General features: G+C 40.2%; 1 protein-coding gene across 5 annotated transcripts in view; it reads right to left on the bottom strand.

The window, feature by feature from the left end:
- Positions 1 to 23,175, bottom strand: part of COL11A1 (collagen type XI alpha 1 chain) — a 255,883-nt gene that overhangs the window by 163,097 nt on the left and 69,611 nt on the right. For all 5 annotated transcript variants that reach the window (XM_040359914.1, XM_040359918.1, XM_040359916.1 and 2 more), the window contains exon 5: positions 7,782 to 7,910. In XM_040359914.1, coding sequence (XP_040215848.1) covers positions 7,782 to 7,910 — 129 coding nt within the window. The remainder of the gene's footprint in view (positions 1 to 7,781; positions 7,911 to 23,175) is intronic.

Raw genomic sequence — 23,175 nt, 5'->3', positions numbered from 1 at the left:
CAGACATTTATATTGCACAGTATTGGAGCACATCACTGTCATCAACATTTTGTTGCACTTTATGTGTGTATTTTCAATAACTATTTGGCACATTATTGCACATATGTTTATTTGTACAGAATTGATTTAATGATCTTTACAGTGATGTTTGCAAGGGATAGATCACCTTTTTAATATAAACCATGAAATGTTGTTATTGCACGAGATCCATGCGTGCTTCTTTTTCTCATTGTTTTAGTATATGGATACCCTACATTCTTTTGGAACTGCTGGATATAGGGCACCCCCTTCCTATACAATGGTGTCCCTCTCCGCGTGTACCTACTATTAATTCCTAATTATTGCATACTAAGGACACCACTCAAACAGCACTGTGCACTTTTTGCTACCACTGTTTTTACTTTTTTTCTGTTTATTATGGTTAGACTATAAAATCTAAAATGTAAAATATATGTAAAGATAGAATGCTTTAAAAAATATTCAACTACCTGCCGAGTTCCTTCAAAAACGGTGTGCACAATAGAGTAGTCACACCAAACATTGATTTGAAATTCTCTTCTGTTTTTTTACTTTTTTAATTGATAAAAAATAAACTATCAACACTTGTATATCTGAAAGCATTCTTAATTCACATAATTTTATTTTACACCTGCCTAAAAGTTTTGCACAGTACTTTATATATAATTGTGTTTCATATATATATATATATATATATATATATATATATATATATATATATATATATATATATATATATATATATATATATATATATATATATATATATATATAAATATATATATATATATAGATATATATAGATATATTTATTTATATTTATATATATATATATATATATATATATATATATATATATATATATATATATATATATATATATATATATATTTATATATATATATATATATATATATATATATATATATATATATATATATATATATATATATATATATATATATAAAATTATGCATACAAGTAGTATGCAGTCTTCTATCCAGCCAGCAGATGGAGTCGTAGTCTACTTTTCACATAATCAGCTATTTTAGCTTTTAGCTGTACTGAACGAAGCCTACTGGACTTGGATGGAACAGTTTATTAACGCAATAGAGGATGTTCACTTTGCAAAGCTTAGTTAGTGAAGTAAAGCAATGTTCATTCTGAACACTCTATCATGTGCGAGAGAATTTTTTCAAGCGGAGACCACTAAAGTAGCGGTTTCTACTTCAGTAATTTCCATTTTCCAGGGGCATCGGCCAGGTATGGTATATACCTGTACATAACTACTCAAAGGAGAAGTACAGCCAGAGCATGTTTGGCTGTATTTCTCCTGTGGATCACAGGAGTGAAGTTCGTTCTGTACTCCTGTGACCTGTTTTTGAAGCCCACTGTCGGTTGATGTCACAGAGCAAGACCGGGCTTAGGAAAGATTGCGACCATATGGTCTGGATCCGTCCACATGCCTGGACCGGCACCTGGCCCCTCCCGCCCCTTCCAAAGCCCAGCGCTCCATTCAGAGCTGGGGGCGCGCATAGAAGAGAGCCTGTGACTGACAATCACCAGCTCTCTGCTCAGGGAGCTGTAAGAACTGAGCAAACAGTGGTGTTTGCTCGCTTAGTTCTCCGTGTTAGAGCCGGCAGGGATCAGATGCAGCATCAGACCAATGCTACATCCAGTTAGGTAAGTATGATTAAATCATTCCCATACTTCTCTTTTAAGTAATAATTTAAATATATACTATGCCTAGAATTCATCTTTAAAGTGTATGTATAGCTAAACAATGAGAGGCGATCTTCTTAAAGTGAATAGATTTCTCATATTAGACAGTTGCCACTAGTTGTCTCTAGTTTTGCTCTCATGAATACTCTAAAATCTCAGGTCCTAACTTACTTTCTGTCTTAGAGACAATGGTCACCAGGAAAAATAGAGGGGTGGAACTCCCCAATGGGGACACAGATAGCAATAAAAACCTACCCCTGACCAACTCTATCCAAAACTAAAATAAATGTCTTACCATTACAGGTAATTTAGCATCTTGCATGCTGTTGATCACTGACAATGCATTACTGCATGTTTACCATTGCTTAAACGGACTTGCTAATTGCAAAAACAATAATAATGATATAATAATCCGTATTTACAAAGTAAATCACTGCCTGAAGTGGAGTCTGGTCAGTAGTATTTCTGAACCATAAATCCTGCAGTCTTTTACCATTGGGTTATGAATGATGAAATGGTTAACATTAGTCTGAAACCACAAATTACAGCAGTATAGAGACATTGTCTGGAAAATGCATCAGAGGTGATTTTTTTTTTTCAAATATATATTTTCCCTTAATGCCTCAGCATATTTCCACTATGATCTCAGCTCTCCCTTTTTTTTCCACAAAAAGCAGTATTATCATGTTACACAGTAGCTCTGAGAGATGTGTGTATCAATGGATTGTACATTTCAGGAGCTGGGGCCTCTAGAGAGGTCTCCCATGGCAAGAACACATGGTTCTCATTTGAAGTAGAATGCAAGGAGGCATAGACTAGACGTGGAGACAGCATGGGGTCTTGTGGCTAGAACAGTTATATTCATTTCTCAGTCAAACTTCCTTCTTTACTTAAGGCAGGAAGTTTTCTGAAGCAGAATGGCCTTTGGATTTACTGATTTGAGCTGGAAATAATGACACGCAAGACATAGCCATTTAAATACTTTAAGGGTCGTTCACACCAGTGGGTCTTCAATGCACTTTTCTTGACTTATTAATGTATGGAAAGCATATTACAGTTTAAAATCCATTAGATCATACCAATGCTGATATGGTAGCACTATGCTTTCCATGCAATTAAAGGGGTTGTAAAGGTACAATTTTTTTTCCCTAAATAGCTTCCTTTACCTTAGTGCAGTCCTCCCTTACTTACCTCATCCTTCCATTTTGCTTTTAAACGTTCTTATTTCTTCTGAGAAATCCTCACTTCCTGTTCTTCTGTCTGTGACTCTACACAGTAATGCAAGGCTTTCTCCCTGGTGTGGAGTGTCATGCTCATCCCCTCCCTTGGACTACAGGAGAGTCAGGATGCCCACTAACACACAGCTCCTTTCTTTATCTGCAATTTAGAGAGTGCCCTGACTCTCCTGTAGTCCAAGGGAGGGGGTGAGCATGACATTCCACACCAGGGAGAAAGCCTTGCATTACTGTGTGGAGTTACAGACAGAAGAACAGGAAGTGAGGATTTCTCAGAAGAAATAAGGACATTTAAAGGAAAAATCGAAGGATGAGGTAAGTGAGGGAGGACTGCACTAAGGTAAAGGAAACTATTTAGGAAAATAAAAATTGTACTTTAAGAATGCATGGGATTCCCATCAACGTTAAAGTAGCTAAAGGCATTTTATTCTAATTTGAAGAGAGTGACTGGGGTTAGAAACCTTGTCAACCTGTCTGTGTTCCTGCTGGGGAGATTCACCCTGTTTAGTTTTCCAGATGACCAATGTCACTAAAAAGTTAAGGTAAGGGAAATGCTATTTACTGGTACAAAAAAAGGGGAAATCTAATAGTGACAAGTGTCTACTTGAGAGATTTCCCTAAAGCCTGGTACAACGTTAGTACTGTGATATCTCCTGTGTTCTGACACGGGGATTGGCAGAGAGCGCTGATCGGGAGCGGGTCGGCTGATGGTTTTTCCACCATGCTCATCTGACAGAAGCCTGCCAAATGGCCAGCTTCTGTAGGACTGGCTGCCATACACACGGGCTGAATGTTGGCCAGTTTTAATTGAACGGGCCAAGGTCACCCGACTTTAGGCCCGTGTGTACTAGGCATTACTATAGAGATATCGCCTCTCACTTGTCGAGGCAGAAAGTGAAACAAAAGACAGCAAAAAGAAAAATAACTCAATCGATGCTAATCCTATCCAAAACTAAACAAGTTTTGCATTTAAATATGGTTCATATTCTTTTAAAATTACTAGGGTTATACTGTGCTAGTTCATCGTACAATTCATTTGGGGGCAAATTAAACCCTTTCCTGTTCAGCCCAGGCAACCCTTTTAGTGGGTCTTTACACTGAGAGAGAAGAACAGACTTCCCAATCCTGACATGATTGATTTAGTGGTCACATGATCAGCCATCTCCTGATCAAAACTGTCTATGACAGCTCGGTCACTGTGCTGGGAGCGCATAGTGAATTCACCAGGGGCACAGAAACTTTAGCTGCCCATGGACACATATGTATGGTGTGAGGTTATTAAATCCCACCCTTTTTGCCGCCGCACATATGCATGTGGGCGGCAAGTGGTTAACAGTAAAACCTTTGCTCAACGTGTTCCTTTCCTGCATGCCAAAATTTGCTTTAAAACCATATGTATGTTTGAGCTGCCATTTTGAAAAACTTAAAGTGCACCTATGTCCAGACTATGGACCATAAATGATCTACAAATTCATAACAAGCAATGAAAGATCTTTAAAAACAAACCATGCCTTACCTCTCTAGCAGTATATACTGTGACACAATTCACTTTAAAAAAATCACAACGATAACTCTAAAGCAGTTTGCTGTGCTTGTTTGAAAGTGCTTTTATTGCTTGTTTCATAATTTACCCTAAATGTGAACAGTGTCATATTTTAAATATGGGGTTCTGTGAGCCAAGGCAGCAGAGTTATGTCAATACAAATATTTTACATTTTATGTTTTCCTCGTGCATTTAAAAGGGTCTTTCCAAGCTTCATCAATGATTGTTTGTTTTGTATGGAATGTATGCAATGTAATCAGTTAAAGCAGTATTAATCCCAAAATCAAACATTATATTGCAGTTTACCAATTCTCAGATGTGTTAACTACACTAGCTTTCTTTCCTTTAGACCCCTTTCACACTGAGGGCATTTTGCAGGTGCTATAGCGTTAAAAATAGCACCTGCATCCATCCTTAAAAAGCTGCTCCTCACGCTCCAGTGTGAAAACCCGATCACACTGGAGCGGTGCGCTGGCAGAGCGTTAGAAACAGTCCTGACAGCAGCTCCTTTGGAGCGCATTAGCAGCGGTGAACTCATGCACTCCTACCCATTGAAATCAATGGGCATCGCTGCCATACCAGCGTCAATACACCGCTGTAGCGGCGCATTGCCGGCGGTATTAACCCTTTCTTGGCCGCTAGCAGGGGTTAAAAGCGCCCCGCTATCGGCCAAAATGCGCTGCAAATCCTACCGTAAAATAGCAGTGTTTTACCGCTATTTTACCGGCAATGCTATGCTATGGGACCAGTGTGAAAGGGGTCTTATTCTCACCTGGTGATGACCAGCAGTTCCAGGGATGAGACAAACCATTTACTGCTGACAGAGGTGCTTACAACGATCAGCATTTATTGATTTATGTAAACACTTTTATCCCAAAAAGAAAAACAATTGTTTACTGAAACTGCCTATAAAGTATTAGCTGGAGTTTGGCTTTATAATGTTAGTTTATTTTAATCTACTAGCACATCTAAGGCCCCGTACACACGACCGAACATGTTTGCTGAAACTGGTCCGTGGACCAGTTTCAGCAGACATGTTCGGTCATCTGTACAGCCGAGCGGACAGGATTCCAGCGTACATTTGCCCGCCAGACCGTTTTCGAGCGGGCAAATGTTTCTAAACTTGCTTAGAAACATGCCCGCTGGAATCCTGTCTGTACAGACTTACCGTACATGTCCGAGCGGCCACCATCCCTCGCATGCGACGAATGACTTTGACGCATGCGTGGAAGCATTGAACTGTCAGGGCCGTGCACGTCGCCGCGTCATCGTCGTGGCGACGGCACGGCCTCGTCGCCGCGTATCGTGTACGCGTGGATTTCTGTATGATGGTGTGTACAGCCATCATACAGAAATCTCCAGGCGGGCATGTACGCTGAAAACGGTCCGGCGGACCGTTTTCATCGTACATGTTTGCCCGTCTGTACGAGGCCTAACACTCTCCTCCTCCCACACTCACAATGCTGCTATTTGCTGTGCCCCTGTGCACCTTCATCCAGAGTGGGAACACTCGAATGTATTACTGACAAGATCATCAGGTGAAATTAGAGGGGGGGAAGACTATAAAAATGAAACTCATGCAGCTATCAGATCCAATGATTGGTAAGCTGCAATATATCACATATTCAGTTTTTTTTTTTTTACCACTTTAAAGTGAACATGTTCATGAATTACCAGACCAGCTGGGCAATATAACAACTAAGAATGTATTCCTCATCCTGTGGGGAGGGTCATTTTATATACGGGAAAAGATAAAACTGCAGAATACTCATCTAACTGTATTAAGTTTTATATGGCTCATATGTTTGATTCACATTACACAAGTGGCATAATGTCAAAGGGATAGACTGCTAGCTGTGTAATACAATTGTGTACATGCTTGTATATCAAAGTGTCTTTATTAGTAGAGATTCCATCCATTGCGTCAGATATATATAAACCTGTGACAAATATTAGGTTAAATACAACTGCTTTACAGGACATTCCGATTGTATAAAAATTACATTTAAAAAGATGAGATAAAATATGAAAATAATGTGTGCATGGTTATAAAACATAGCATTTTAAGCAGACCTTGCAGTAAAATGTGAGATGCCCTTATAACATTGCCCCCCTGTAAAAATTGCTGGCTGCAAAAATGTCTAAAATATTTGAATATTACCATTGTCTTCTGCTTGTGGTGACTAGGTAAGGGTGATGGCACACTCTGCCCAATGAGATCCCGAGGAATGACCAGCAGCCCAAACCTCACAAGCAGACACTCTTTAACTGTATTGGAGTGTCTTTTCACAAGATTTGGGTTACTGTATTTTTTGGCATATAAAACTACCTTTTACACTTAAAAAATATGGCCAGGGGTCGTCCTATTCGCCAGTTCAGCTGCTTGGATGCCTGCTGGATGTGCAGTAATACTGTATGTAGCTTCGGCTACATACAGTATATACTGCTTAGCCAATGCTGGTGAGCGATGTATTTAAATGAATGCAGAGCCTGCTCGGATTGGAATAATGACCTCTGCCAATCCGAGCAGGCTACTCGGATTGGCTTTGAGAGTCAGAGAGGCGTGGGCTGATGATGTTACAGCCTCTGCCAATCCAAGCAGGCTTTGTATTCATTAATAGAATACATTGCTCACCGTGATTGGCTCCAGCTCCAGCAAGAAGGAAGAAGAATATGGCTCCAGCTCCAGCAAGAATGAAGAAGAATATGGCTCCAGAAGGAAGAAATATGAAACGTCGGAAGCCTCGGAAGGGGGGTTGTCTTATACTGTGAGTACAGACAAAAAATCTTAAAAAAATGTAAAATTAGGGGGTCATCTTATACACCCGGTCGCCGGCAAATACAGTACTAATTATTTCCCAGGATGGTAATGTCATGCCCATCAATGTGAAAGATGGGGTATGGTAAAAAGACATCAAACTTTTTTCTGTACATTTTGGAAATACCGGCTTTATAAGTGGACCTAGGTCCTGCTAGGTCCACTTTAACAACCTTTAAATTGTCGCTTTAAAGCTCCAATAATTTATTTGCATGAATTTAGGTAATGAAAGAGACATGTTAAAATATATTATATGTTAGATTTTTTTTTTTTTTTTTATATATATATAGGACAGCAACAGTTTTTTTCTTTTTTAATATCCCAGTAATCCCCGTACTTCTATATCACCAATTGTTTTTTCCTTGCTTTATCACCACCCAACACAAAGATAATCCCAGTAATCCCGATCTATATTATATAATGGAAGAACATCATTACTTCTCACCTCATCCACTTGTGGGTCTTGAGCTTGGGGCATATGGTGTGTTGGCTTGTCACAGTCTGTCATATAATGTTCACAGTAGTCATACGCAGCTTTAGGGTCGTCAATAATCAGTAGCTGCTGGATGTCCCCCTATAAAAAATCATTCAAAAACAAGTTTGTTATTTTGTCTTGGCTGCTCAAAATAGCAACATAAAAATGCTTGAAGATATCGTTATATTACACGTATGATACTGACTGAAGACATTTAATTGCATGAAATAATACCACAATACGATTCCATAAAAATTAAAAAGAAAGACATATACATAATGCACAAGCAAGAAGTGTAATATGAAGTAAGGGAATATTAAAATACAAAATACCTGCAGCATGAAAATATCCATCACAGAGAAAGAGTGCCAGTAGCTGCACACAATGTAAGTTGAATTCTAAATTTTTCATGGAAATTTTTACCTTGTTTGTTTTTTCTGCCTCTGTAATTGTTATTGCTCTCTGCATTTGTAATGCATAATATACAAGACGCACACTGTGCCTTTAGAGGGAAATGATTTCAGATGTTAACCTAATAGTGCCACCATGTGGTCAGAGCAGAGAGGTCTTCTCTAACTGTATGGCGGTCATCAGTCTAAAGTCAATTTTACCAAAGCCAAAATGGAAATATTTCCTGAGACCACAAGAAACACACCCCCACTATCTGGTATGAAAGTAATAATATTATAATTTAGCTCACATTTTTTCCAAAGTCCCTGGCACCCAGGAACAGAAAGAAAGGCAACCTACACTTTTACTTTACATCAAGAGTGAGATACAAATTCTACTGCAATTTCTTTCAGACAAAGCTTCAAATATATTTCCATCAATATTAAAAGAAAACCATACACAAACTGATGTGGGGTTTACAATCTCACATACATCAATGAGTGTGTATGACCCCATGTATTTAGAGAGTGACCTACCCATGAAGTGACTATTGGCAGTCATTATTTAGACGTATGTGACCTTTTGCTACAGATTGACACCTTAGGTGACATTCATCTACAAAAATTACTCCCTTGCAATATAAAAAATACCTTTGTTTTTACTCCCCTCTGTCCCTCCCTTGTCACTTTTCATGCCTAGTAAAGGATCACAGAGAATGGGCACCCAGTACCGAGGGTTGGATGTGGTGGCACAACATCAGGGGCTGGCTGCAAGAACCAAGAACAGTCAGCCGGCTCTGGATGACATAAAAAGGGAGAATTGTGGGGTGGAGCCCAGCCTGTGGCAGTAGAGTGTCAGGAGATGGCCAAATTCACTGGACAGGTCAGTATGTTTTCTGAAGAGAACCCTACATAACAAGTAAGGACGCATTCACACTTGCACATGCACCCGCACTCCGATTAGATTGGAAAACTCTAGATGAGGTGCCACGATTAGCTGCAGGAGGCAGTCCCATTGAAAGCAACAGGAAGCTGCCATTCCTGCAGCTAGTCATGGTCACTTTCATTTAATAGCTCATCCAGCATCCATGGCTGATCACTTGCAAGTGATCACTGAATGTGAGATTACATGCGAGTGGCCACGGTTAGCTGTGGGAGTCGGCAGCCTCCCATTGCTTTCAATAGGGCTGTCTCCCTCAGCTAATTACAGAAACTCCCTCTGGGGTTCACACATCTAATCAGAGTGCAGGTGCATTCACAGGTATGAATGCACCCTAAAAGGGAATAAAAAAAAAGAGGAGGGGAAGTGAAGTTCCTCCTACTGTGAAGCTCTATACACCTTTTGAATACCCACCAAAACAGGAATAGAGGAAAAAACTTCCAATGGGGACACTAGTTCTGGTGACCACTAGGAATTTTTCTCACTTTGGAGGTATTTCCTCTCACTTCCTGCTGTGGTTATGAAACAGAAAGTGAAAAGAAATGTCCCCAATATGACACAGACCGCAAAAGAAAAACAGGCATGGGTTATAACCCTCCCTTACTTTATCCAACATTAAAAAAAAAGTTTTGGGTTGAGTTCTACATTAAAGAAAACCTGACAAATATGGAGGCCAATATTGATGAACTTTTTCTAAAAAAAGCTTGTAGATTGGCTGTCAGGTTGATTGTCTGGCTTCACTACTGTTAAGGCCTCAGAACACCCCATCTGCATATTTTTTCCGGGGTTAAAGTCTTGGAAGGCACTGAAACCAGAGGGTCAGGATGACAACCATTCAGCTAGCATTTTCACAAAAGTGGGCCAAATGTTGCAGCCAGGATATTTCTATCATGACAGAAAAAAAAACATATTTTGGTGAATTGTGCAGAGGAGTCCCCGGACCTTTCATGTTTAGTTAGCTATGGGCAAGGTGCAGTGTAGGATAGCATCTCCAATAAATATCTATGTCTGAGATATTAAACATGCACAGATCAATAATACTGACACATGGCATTGGTCACAGCATGCTTAACCCATAACTTCTAATGAAATATATACAGTAGTAGCACGTAGTGGAACCTACTTGTATTACAACCTGCAATCCATAAGTCACATTGCAGTATGAACAATACCAGCTTAGGCGACAAGAAGTGTTTTAGTAGTTCGATCTCTCTAGATGATACAGTACAAAGAACTCTCAGCAGTCAGTACTTCAATACAGAGCGCATACAGTGTAACTTCACCTGAATAGATAATATCAGGTAATGTGTATTACAGATCATACACAGTTCTAAGCTCCCTTGTACACTGATTTATCACATAGTGGAGGTCACATATCAAATATGTGTATAACAAACACACAGAGTATACAAAGCCAGGCTTTAATTGACAGTATAGCAGAATGATGTTTAAATACATAAACTGTAGTATTTGCAATGCCTAAGGATTGATTATTAATTTCTAGCAATTCAAGTAGACTTGAACTCAAAAAAGTAAAGATTTCCTATATAACGTCTATAATTCTATACATGCTAAATTGACCCAATATGTGTCCTGAAAAGTCTCCTTTTTTGCTTAGCATTCCTCCCTAAAATAATAGTTGTATAGCAGCATGAGATCATCTAAGGCAGCCCATAGATGATACCATTTTTTTTTTCATCCAACCATACGGTTGGAACAAAACAAACAGTCCCGATTCCCCCATCCACACATTTGATATGGATGAGGGAATCTTTGACATTGAGGTATTGTATTATGACAGCAGGGAGATATCTTTGCTGTCAAAATAAACTGATCAGCTTTGTAGGCTATAGTCTACAGCAGTGATCAAGCGGAAAAAATCTCACAAGGCGGTTATACAGAAGTCGTCTGGTAGATCGATTTCTGTACAACCACAGTGCCCATACCTTGATCTACCTTGATTCGGATGGCCCCTGCTGAACCATCCACATTTCTATCCATGTATGGCCGGCTTTAGGCATCGCTGCCTTTAAATGATATTCTCCCAAAATTAGGAGTGATGTCCTGACTGTGCTTCTTACTGTTGGGCTTGCTGGAGAGGAGGTTGTACCTGAGGATTTGCAGTGCAAGGATCTCCTGGCTTATGCTTCAGTAATTGTGTGGACCTGAGCTGTCTCTACATCTTTTGCTGCTTCTTGATCCTTATCCTAGCAGTCATCAAGGGGACAGCAAAGACATAAGGAAGTAAAGACCTGCTATTCTGCCAAGATGGCCACCTCCACACAAAGACAAAGTGTGAAAGATAGCATGGTAAGGCTAAATATACACTAGCCTGCATGGTAAAATGCAGAATTTTACTGTATCGGTCTCCCCAGCTTCCAAGGGTCTGATGGTGACCACCAGAACCAGGGAGAACTGACATTCCTCCTCAGGGTGCAGGTTACTAGGCATAGTGGGTGTGGCGCAAGGTGAAAAGATTGGGTGCCAGTCACTTCTTGTAAAAATTAACAAAGAGAGTTGTATTTCTCTTAACAGGAATGGTTGGAGAGAGGGTTAGGGCTCAGAACACCCTTATGCAAATACAATAGCAATTAGGCAAACTCTGTAGACAAAAATAGAATTAGGCAGACAGCAATACAGAACGAGAGCCATTAAGCTGAATGCAGAAAGCTGTATCTTGTAGCAACTGCTGTCTCCTATAGCAACAACTTCTCTTACAGTATCCTACTGTAGATTTTCCAGTTTAACTCACATTATCCCACAGTAGATTCTTAAGCTCAGCTCGCCATCTCTCACTAGACTTCTTGGACTTTCAGCTACTGTACCTGCTGGATCCCTTGAGCTTCACCCACAGCTAACTGCTGTACTTATCTGCAGGCTTTATTTACAGCTACCTGCTGTACTCCTTCAAGCTTTACTCACAGCTACCCGCTGTATTCCTGGATGAGTCTCCTCTGAAGCTTTGCCACTTACTTCACCGTCCCCGGATAGTGAAGTGTCTGCTCTGAGACTCCTTCAGAACTTCATCCCTTACAAACTTGCCCCTGGCAACAGGAGTGGCCATCCCTGCTTCTCCTTTACCTCTTTACCTCTGGCAATGAACAGGCTACCCTCGGGCTGAGCCTCTAACACACGCGATTCCGCACCAGGCTTTGGGCATAACCTTTGCTGCTCCTCCTTTGTGGAACCATGAACTACTGGATAGGCCTCATGTAGACCTAGCAACCTGTAGGACTCCTGGATAGAAATGTGGGGGAAACAACTGCGCTAGCTAACAAACAAAAAAGGAGAAACAATATAGCAGCCAGCACACAAACAAACAAAGTCAATGGCAAATGGGGAACAGGAAGTGCAGCGCTAAACTGAAATAATCTGTGAAGATGCTGTCATAAGCATATGACATGCAAAGGTGAGATCCAGGAGGACAATTCAAAAAATGTGAGGTATTGTAAAAAGAAAAAATCAAGAAAACATACAGCATACAAGCAATACTATATAGAGTCCATCAATGTGTTTCCAAACAGGTGAGTGAAAACACTACACAGGTGCAGTGAGCAATGTGAGTAGTTCATAGGTATGCTTCCCAATGAATTAATCAAAACACTTTACAAATGATGCCAGTTCAAATGAATGAAGACAATGGTCATGGCTTGTCTGTAGTGATCTTCAAACTACCAAGTAAATAAAAATGCCTTCACAGTTTTATTTTTGATCTGCACCATTGGGAGCATTTCTTTTCTGTTTCCATACATCCACACCTGCTGTGCTGATTCATGAGCCTGGCCATTCACCAACGGCCCTATCTACTTGGGGTCCTGTCCCGGAAGGGAGGTATCTGACCAGACTGGTTTCATCATCCAAACCGGAGTGACTACCTCTACAGAGCCATCTGCACAGAGCCCAGGGTCCGCTGAGACCACCACACCTTGTCTGACTTGCTGTTAGTATTAACAAGTAAGTCCATCACAGCTGGTAAGAGTACCCATTTCTTTTACTTGGTAGTTTGAAGATCACTACAGACAAGCCATGACCATTGTCTTCATTCATTTGAACTGGCATCATTTGTGAAGTGTTTTGATTAATTCATTGGGAAGCATACCTATGAACTACTCACATTGCTCACTGCACCTGTGTAGTGTTTTCACTCACCTGTTTGGAAACACATTGATGGACTCTATATAGTATTGCTTGTATGCCGTATGTTTTCTTTATTTTTTCTTTTTACAATACCTCACATTTTTCGGACTCCTGGATAGGCCTCAGGCTTCAGGCCTATCCAGGCCAACATATACACCCAGACCGCAGCCCGGGTGGGAAGAACCCTGATCACTTGACTCCTACCGAATAAATAGCCTATCCCAGCATGCACAGCAGTCAAAAGAAACTCCTGCTGTTTGGCTGAGGCAATGTATTTACCCATCACCTGAATGTACTGTAATCCATCATCTTACTGTCAAAGGCAACAGTGCCACCTATTGACAGAAGAGAGACTACTAATAAAACTCAGACTTAGGACAGAAATCAGTGGATCAAACTATCAATTATCCAGGCTAGTTACCACCTAGCACAACTAGATTTATTAGCAGCCCTGTTTAGGACCAGAATGCTACATATGGGGTTTATTTACTAAAGCTAGAGAGTGGAAAATCAGGTTCACTTCTGCATAGAAACCAATCAGCTTCCAGGTTGTATTGCCAAAGATTAATTGAACAAGCTGAGCTTAGAAGCGGAGTGGTTTCTATGCAGAAGTCAGCCTAATTTTGCATTCTACAGCTTTAGTAAATAAACCCCATAGTGACACTTTATTAATGTAGCTGCACAGCAGTGTGATGAGTTGTGTTGTGTGCGGAGTGCCTTCCAGACATGCTGCATTGTTCCACACTGCACATCACACCAGCCTTGTTTTCTATCTGCTCTAGTGGTGACCTGCATTTTTACAGTGCTCATTGCCTGCCTTTTGTTTGGCAAAGCCTTCACAGTACAGTTCCTTTTTGAAAATTACAAATGCAATAACTTAGAGGTTGTGTGAAAAGTTTACTGTGAACATAACACTTTTGATAGTTAAATGTCATGTTTATTCATGTCACTACATCAGAAAAAAGGTAAACTTGGGTGGAAATAAAGATAGAGATTGAATCCCAGATAAGAAATCCTTCTAAAAATATGCAAGGGACATTGTTGTAATCACCTTCACATGTGGGAACTGATGGGGTTTGTTCATAATAAAAATCACTGAAATTCTAGGTAAATTTATAAATTAATTAAATAAACAAAATGTCACAAAAATTCACTCAACTCACCATGGTGCTTGTACTGACATTGATTTTGTATTGACATTTATTTGACATTTGTATTGACATTTCACCGACATTGCTGCAGCTGCCCTTAGATGATCTCAATGTTGAACTATTGCTAATTTCTTCTGCTGGTCTTTATCTAAACTAATAAGACACCTAATGAAAACAAAAACACTAGATCCAGAGTATGCAATGGGCTAAATAGAAAGAATGTTATCCGTCAGTAGTGGCGCACCCACTTCCTCTGCATAGTCCTAGACTGTAGAAAGAAGTTAACTGATTTTAGAATAGTAGTACAAGGTCCACTCATTTGTAAAGGACTGGACACTTAAAATGTCATAGTCCTAGGTACTCTGTGGACCTACTTGGAATTACTTCTTTAAATTCGGCATGTGCAAAGTGTTCTCTACTTACTTCTGCCTTGCTGCACTGAGTGGATTAAACCTCATCAGGAAGGAATGTTACAGGACAGAAATACAGGAAAAATACTCGTCTGAGACCTGTAAATTTCATCTCTGGGAAACTCATTACTTCTCCCTGCTTTTTGCAACTTGGAGCTTGAGTGCCCTTCTGTGCCAGATCCGAGACGTTTAAATAAATACACTAGACATGATCAAATTAACACCTGCACTGCCAGGAAACTATACTAGCCCTATCAAAAAATGACAAAAACAAAACGTTAACTCTTTAAATGGTGTAGGCGGAATCTTAATCACTAGGTTTTACTTTTAGCCATTAAGGGGTTTTAAGTAATTTTATTTTGTTGAAGTTTTCTGAAAGTTTAAATATATTTATATAAAGTTTATATAAGTTTTTATCTGTATTTTGTACATATTTTTGTCTCTATTTTAATTTAGTAATAAACATTTTAAACTGGGAGTTTACATGATATCTCATCGCATTGTATGCTGGGCTTTCTAATAAGAATGGCCAGCACTTTCTTCTTGCATTTGCTCACTTCACCTGCAGACTGAAAAAAATTGACTCTTTAGGATACAGTATGTGTGTTTAAACCAATATCCTGCTGTTTTGACCTTACACTTCCCACTTGCTGACTGTAGGAGGTAAACATAAAATATTAATGATTCATATTTAAATCCAATACTTTACTTTAACCGCTTTAATTCTGGGAACTTTCACCACCTTCTAGCAATGATTCATATTTAACTCCAATACTTTACTTTAACCGCTTCCATTCTGGGAGCTTTCACCCCCTTCCTGCCCAGGCCAATTTTCAGCTTTCAGCACTGTCACATTTTAAATGACAATTGCTTGGTCATTCGAACGCTACGCCCAAATAATTTTTTTATCATTTTTTTGAGACAGATAGAGCTTTGTTTTGATGGTATTTAATCACCACTGGGTTATTTATTTTTTGCTAAAAAGACGTAAAAGCCAGGAAAAAAAAAATTCTTTTGTAAATAAATGCTCCACGGATGAGCACTTATTGGCATCACTGCTGACCACTGACTGGCATCACTGCTTGGCACTAGACATGTTAACACAAAATATTTTGTTTCAGAATTTCGTTTTCGTCCGAAAATACATTTATTTAGTTACTCCCAAAATTCGTTTTTATTTATTTTGTTTTTCGTTAAAACAATGCATTTGTCTGAAAATCCAAATTAATTAGTGTCAGGTCTACCCTATGAGGAAATGCTGCTGATCGGCTCTCCTCTCCTCACATTCTGTCAGTGTGAGGAGAGGAAAGCCGATAACCAGCATCTCCTTGCTCATATGTGATCAGCTGTGATTGGACACAGCCAATCGCATGGGTAAAAAGCCACCTCAGCTCTTAACCGAATTCAGTGATGCGCCGTGTCCCAGGGACACAGCACTCTGCCGATCGCCACGCTGCGCAATCACAGCGAGAGTAGGGCGACCTCATACGATGTCATCCCAGAACAAGAGAGCCCCCCCCCCGCCAGCCATCTATACGGCTGGTGGGAGGTGGTTAAAGTTCACCTGTGTCCAGACTATGGACATTAAAGTGGTTGTAAAGGCAGAAGGTTTTTTATCTTAATGCATTCTATGCACTAAGATAAAAAACCTTCTGGTTGTAGCAGCCCCACATCAGCCCCCATAATACTTACACGCGGTCCATCTCCTGATTGACTGAGTGCCATCAGCTTCCACTGCTGTCAATCAAAGTCAGTTAGCCAATCAGGAGAGAGTAGTGGGGGGCAAACTGTGGCTCTGTGTCTGAATGGATACATGCAGACAGAGCAGTCCCAAACCTCCCTTTCCGGTGTCCCTCACTGGCGCTCTCCACTCCTCCTCTCCATCTGTCCCCATAGCAAACCACTTGTTACGGGGAAAGACGCGCGGCTCGAGCCTGAGCAGAGCTGTGTGCATCTAAAGACACACATAGTGTGGCTTGTCCCCGCCCCCTCTCTCTCCTCACAAGATTTAATGGACAATAGCAGGAGCAAATGGCTCCCACTGCTGCGGAGTCTCCTGTAAGAAGAGAAAGATAGGTGAAGAGCTGCACAATGCTGGATTGAGTTTGGGCTTAGTGGGTGTTTAGGGGGGCTGGGCGGACAAAATTTTGAAAGTTTTTTTACCTTAATGTAGAGGGGCACGGCTTAGGGTGGGGCCTATGTCAGTCGCCAATTTCATTGTGTGACTTTGATCTTTGTTTTTGATATGTTAAAATCATTTTTTTTTGCCTATCTTTGTATACAGCAGGGATGATTTAGAAACCCTGTCAGGATTTTATTGCAGGGAAGGTAGTGGGGCACTGGACTCATTGCTAAGTATCTAGAATACGTATGGAAACTGTTAAAAAATATATAAATAGATAGATCTTTGGTATAGCATGGCCAAAAAACTGGGGGCCTGATCCACAAAAGGGATACGCCGGCGTATCTACTGATACGCCGTCGTATCCCTGTTTCTATCTATGGAACTGATCCACAGAATCAGTTTCTCATAGATAGGCAGAAGATCCAACATGTGTAAGGGACTTACACTGTCGGATCTTAGGATGCAGTACCGCGGCCGCCGCTGGGGGCATTTCTCGTCGAAATCCAGCGTCAGGTATGCAAATTAGCACTTACGGAGATCAACAAAGCTTTTACGCTTCTTTTTTTTTCCGTAAGTATTAGTTTGCCGTCGCAAAATTGGGGCTGCTTTTACAAAGTGTAAAGTTAGTACACCATGTAAGCAGCAGTAAGTCGCGTGCCTGTGACGTAACGCGTAGGGAGGAGCCTGCGATCGAATCCGAGTGCATCGGATCGAGCTGAGGAAACAACATACTGAGTGGCGTTTTCATGCTTTACTGAAAGCCGGAATTCGTGAGTGCATATGTCAATGCTCTGATTACATTTTTTGATCTGTCATCGAATATTGCGCAATGAGATTTTTTCTCTTTTCTTTCATGCAATCCCTGTCTGTGAGTGCCTGTATCATCTGATCACAGCGGTGGAGGGCTGGATTAGCATTCAGATTGAAGAGAGTGATTTTTTCCCTGCATGGAATCCTGCTAATCACTGTGCACTAATTAAGGACATATTAGTAATTCACAGTTTATGGAGTATTCTCCCTGATTAGTTTTTCTTTGTACGTTTTATCACCTTTTAAGTTAATATTAGCGCATCTATATTTTATATGTTTCCATGTAAAAGTAGACCCTTCTTTCCCGCGACGCTGTCAATTTTTTTCTTTTTTTTTCTTTTTCCGCCGCATCTCTTTTTTTTCCCGAAGCAACTTTTTTGACACGGCGCGATTCACAAAAACTCGGTGTAACGTAATTTCGCGCAATGCACGTCGGGAAAATCACGTCGGGAGCATGCGCAGTACGTCCGGCGCGGGAGCGCGCCTAATTTAAATGGGACTCGCCCCATTAGATTGGGCACGCCTTGCGCCGGCCGGATTTAAGTTACACCGCAGAAAATTTCTAGGTAAGTGCTTTGTGGATCGGGCACTTAGGTAGAAATTTTCCGGCGGTGTAACTTAAATCCGAATATTTAAGTTACACCCGCTGGCTGTGGATCTGGCCCTAGGTCCTTTAAATTTTTTATGTCAAAATAAAACAGTGATTTTATTGCAGTGTATGTCTCCTCTTGTCTTTATTTATCCCAGTGATCTTGGTCAATAGGACAGTAGGAAGTCCAAGCCAGTGTTCCTAAATGAGCAGGTAACTGATAAAAAAAAGTGTGTCAAATAATGCAATACAGCTATAACTGAAATCTTGAAATGTATACTCATTTAACATAAAGACTGAATGGCAAGTAAATAAGACACTAAAAGGTGGTTGGCTCCAGTGGTGCCAGTCTGTTTGTACACATTAGTTGCACTAAATAGTTATTACAACTTCAGCTCTGTAAATATTTTCAAGGGAATGTATTAAAGTACAAAGCAAGCTGCAGTTCTACCTAAGCGCTCATAAAACATGCCTGTTTATTGTTTTCAAACAGGAGTAGAGACGGCATATTTATCATTTCAATTTGTCTTTGAAGAGTAATTGTCAGACTGTTAGTACAACAAATTGCCGGTGCCGCTAAAGCGATGCTTTTGTGAAATGAGTCCCATCTGCAAGCCGCATTGATTTCCGGAGTTTCGCCACAATCACCCATTTTGGGTCCTCATAAATCTCAACTATAAACACCAAATTGGAGGCATTTGGATACCAGATTGCAAAAATGTTATAAAGGATCGTTCAGATTACTATGTAGCTCTCTTTACATTCAGCAAGAGGAGTGGAGCCATGATTGCTTGCTTTGTTAAAGCAAATTGCTTTTAGAGAATGATTGTAGTTAAGAGAGTCAAGTAAAAGGCTGCACTTAGTAGGTAATTATAACACCTGTCAAATACTTGACCTTTAAATTCCCAAAAAGGAAGAATAAAATTTATCAAACATCAACTGTCTGTACTTTTTAATAAGAAATTACAATGGAGTTAAGCTAAAGAAAAACATCAGTTCAAACACTTCTTCAATTTGGGCTGCACAATATCTTTGCTCATAAATCCTATTTTCAAACATTTACAATTTCTATGTATAAACACCTGTAATCTTTATTAAAGATTACATAGAAAGCTTAAATATTTTTCAGACTAGCACAGAAATTGGTAGGTGCAAGGCAAGATTGCAGTACTGACAAGTAGAATGCAGTATTGAATAGACATGTGCATTTGTTTTCGTCCAAATGCATTTGTGTCCGAATTTTGGGTATTTTCGTTTTGTTTTTAACAAACAAAAACGAACGCGCAGAACCCGAAATCCGAAAGATCCGACATAAGAAAATGCTTTATTTTCGTTTTCGTTGCTACAACAGTTTGATATAGATAGGAGATTTGACATGACGCTGACAATAGCAATCTGTGTCTATCGAATCTGTGGTCGAATGTGCCTAACCTAACTCTATTAGTCCAAGATAATTCTACATAGAGAGGAAAGATTCCACATAGAGAGAAAAGATTTGACAGTGTTGGGGTAGACCATTCGACATGAACGACGAAGATTCGACTAAGCAGCGAAAAACATACAAATGTCGAATCTGTCATTGAAGGCTTATGGTGTCTGTCGAAAGTTCTAAGAGTATTCCACAAGCAGCTAAACTGTATGACGCCGCAATCGTACATTTCTGGTCAAATGCTCAGGCCATAGGCTATAGAAGAATTTGAATGTTGGTTGACTAGTAATAATAATTTATAAATATAATTATTATTGGGCGGCACAGTGGTGTAGTGAGTAGCACTCTCGCCTAGCAGTAAAAAGGGTCGCTGGTCAGAATCCCAACCACGACACTAACTGCCTGGAGTTTGCATGTTCTCCCTGTGCCTGCGTGGGTTTCCTCCGGGTACTTCGGTTTTCTCCTACATTCCAAAGACATGCTGTTAGATTAATTGGCTTCTGTCTAAAATTGGCCCTAGTATATGGATGTGAGTTAGAGACCTTAGATTGTAAGCTCCTTGAGGGTAGGGACTGATGTGAATGTACAATGTATATGTAAAGTGCTGCGTAAATTGACAGCGCTATATAAGTACCTAAATAATAATAATAATAATACTAATAATAGTGTCATACAACATCAGAATTCTTCTATAGCTTGTAGGCTGAACATTCGACCAGAAATGTACGATTGTGGCGTTGTACAGTTTAGCTGCTCCATCAAATCTTCTTAGAACATTCGACAGACACTATAAGCCTTCAATGACAGATTCGACCTTAATTAATTTGGATTTTTGACGAATGCACTTTTTAATGAAATTAAATAAATAAAAACGAATTTCGGGAGTAACTAAATAAATACATTTTTCGGACGGAAACTAAATTCCGAAACAAAATATTTCAGTGTGCACATGTCTATTATTGAAACAAAAAATCTCATGCACTGGTAAATATCTTATGCTCCAAGAGAATACACCTGATGACAAGTGTCAGTGACTAGATTCCCCCCATATATATCATTCCCTGTCTAACTAATGAGGGTCATGGGCCCTGGTGAAGTGCACAAACAGCATGATAATATCATCCTGCCTGGCTGGTGTAAGAAGTATGTCTTAAAATATTTGCTAACCAGTAAAGCAGCAATTTAAGATGTTGATGCACAAGCATGCATATGCAGAAAGAAATAACTACAGATACTAGATATTATATAATATCTATCTATCTATCTATCTATCTATCTATCTATCTATCTATCTATCTATCTATCTATCTATCTATCTATCTATCTATATATCTATCTATCTATCTATATATCTATATATCTATCGATCTATCTATCTATCTATCTATATTACAAATTGATCATAGTGTGTGGAGCTATATAAATATACTGTATCTACTGTAAATATATGATGTTATTTTTGGCAGACCATTTGGATAAAGCGGCTGTATCTGTGCAGACACATAGTAATGCCAAGTTTCAGCAGCAGGTGGTGCACTAGATGCAAACTGTGATGGCAGCTTCCAGTGACAGTAATACTTTGGCAGGGAGACTTTTACTGCAATTTCACAAAGACATAAAAATCTGCAAAAAAAATCAGGAGGATTGAAATGTGGCTAATGAGCAATTCCATTGGAAATCACTGCAGGCAACCAATTGGCAAGTTTGTAGTTTCAACAAGTGCAGGCTTGACTTTTTGTAGAAAAGGCCCACAATTCCTTGAGATAAATATTGCACCAAAGATCTTAAAACTTATGACATTCAGCAGTACTGTGTGCACTACTGGTACTGCTTTCAATTTAAAGTGATACACACAATATCATTCTTCAGGCTGGAAAGCACTGCTTTGCTGGCAAGCCCAACAGTATAAATAGCAGGGCATGTGTCTTGGCCACAGCATGAAAGAGAGGAAGTTGGAAGGAAGGTTACCAGCCCTCCCTCTTGTCCCAGCATAATAGAACTTTCTGAAATAAGAAAAAAGTTTTTTTTTGTGGCACAAAGTACAGTATGCAAGCAAAAAGGCACATTCATGCTAGTCTCCGAGTAAAGCAGACCAGGAAGAATTTTCTTTAACCAACTTGCCTACAGGGCACTTTGACCCCCTTCCTGCCCAGGCCAATTTTCAGCTTTCAGGGCTGTTGCATTTTGAATGACAATTGCGTGGTCATGCAATGCTGTACCCAAACTAAATTTTTATATATTTTTTTGAGACAGATAGAACCTTTTTTGTGGTATTTAACCACCACTGTTTTTTTTTATTTGTTGCTAAACAAATGAAAAATGACCGAAAAATAAATAAAAATGATTCTTAGTTTTGTAAATAAGTAATTTTTCTCCTTCACGGATGTACGCTGATGAGGCTGCACTGATGGGCACTGATAGGCTACACTGATGGGCACTGATGATGCAGCACTGATAAGCAGTATTGATGGGCACTGATAAACAGAACTAATAGGTGGCACTGATGGGCGGAACTAATAGGCAGCTCTGATGGGCACTGATAGATGGCACTGATGTGCAGTGGGCACCGATTGGCAGCAATGATAGGTGGCACTGATGGGCACTGACAGGCATCACTGTGGGGCAGTGAAGGGCAGCACTGTTGGGTTCCTAAGAGGCATCAATGATGGGCACTGATTGTCAGCACTGGTGGGCACTGATTGTCAGCACTGGTGGGCACTAATGGGGCTGCACTGATCATCAGGGCAAAGATGATCAGTGCCCTGATTGTCAGTGCAGATGTCCCCACTTAGGAATGCCGCTTACCGGCTCTCCTCATGCACTGTCAGCATGAGGAGAGGAATGAATATAATCTGCATTTTCTGTTTACTCAGTGATCAGCTCTGATTCGACACAGCTGATCACATAGTAAAGAGCCTATGTCATAGGTTCTTTACCATGATCGGTGATGTGCAGTGTCCGAGGGACACAACGCACCACTGATCCTTGCGTTGGCGCCCCCAGAACGAGAGTGTTCCCGCCCCTCCTCATTTGACTATACAGCTTACTAATAAAATAATAAACATGTTATATTTGCCTGCTCTGTGAAATGGTATTGTACAGAGTGGCCCTGAACCTCCTCTTCTCAGGTCCATCGCTAAAGACCTCTTCTGTGTCTGCCACCAAAGCAAGCCGCTTGCTATGGGGGCAGATTTGTGGGCTCGATCCCAAGCCGGATGTGTGTGTCTATAGACATACACGGTGTGGCAGGGACATCCCCCTCTCCAACTGGCTCCTGCTGCTGCCTCAGTCCCTGTGAGTTGAGGGAGAGGGGAGAGAAGAGATGCAGCTAGCACTGGATCTATTGGTTTTACCTTTTGAACCACTGTAATGTGAAAAAAAATA

The sequence above is a fragment of the Rana temporaria genome, chromosome 7 (assembly GCF_905171775.1).
Source record: "Rana temporaria chromosome 7, aRanTem1.1, whole genome shotgun sequence".
Lineage (NCBI taxonomy): Eukaryota > Metazoa > Chordata > Amphibia > Anura > Ranidae > Rana > Rana temporaria.
This window is presented reverse-complemented; position numbering and strand designations above follow the sequence as displayed.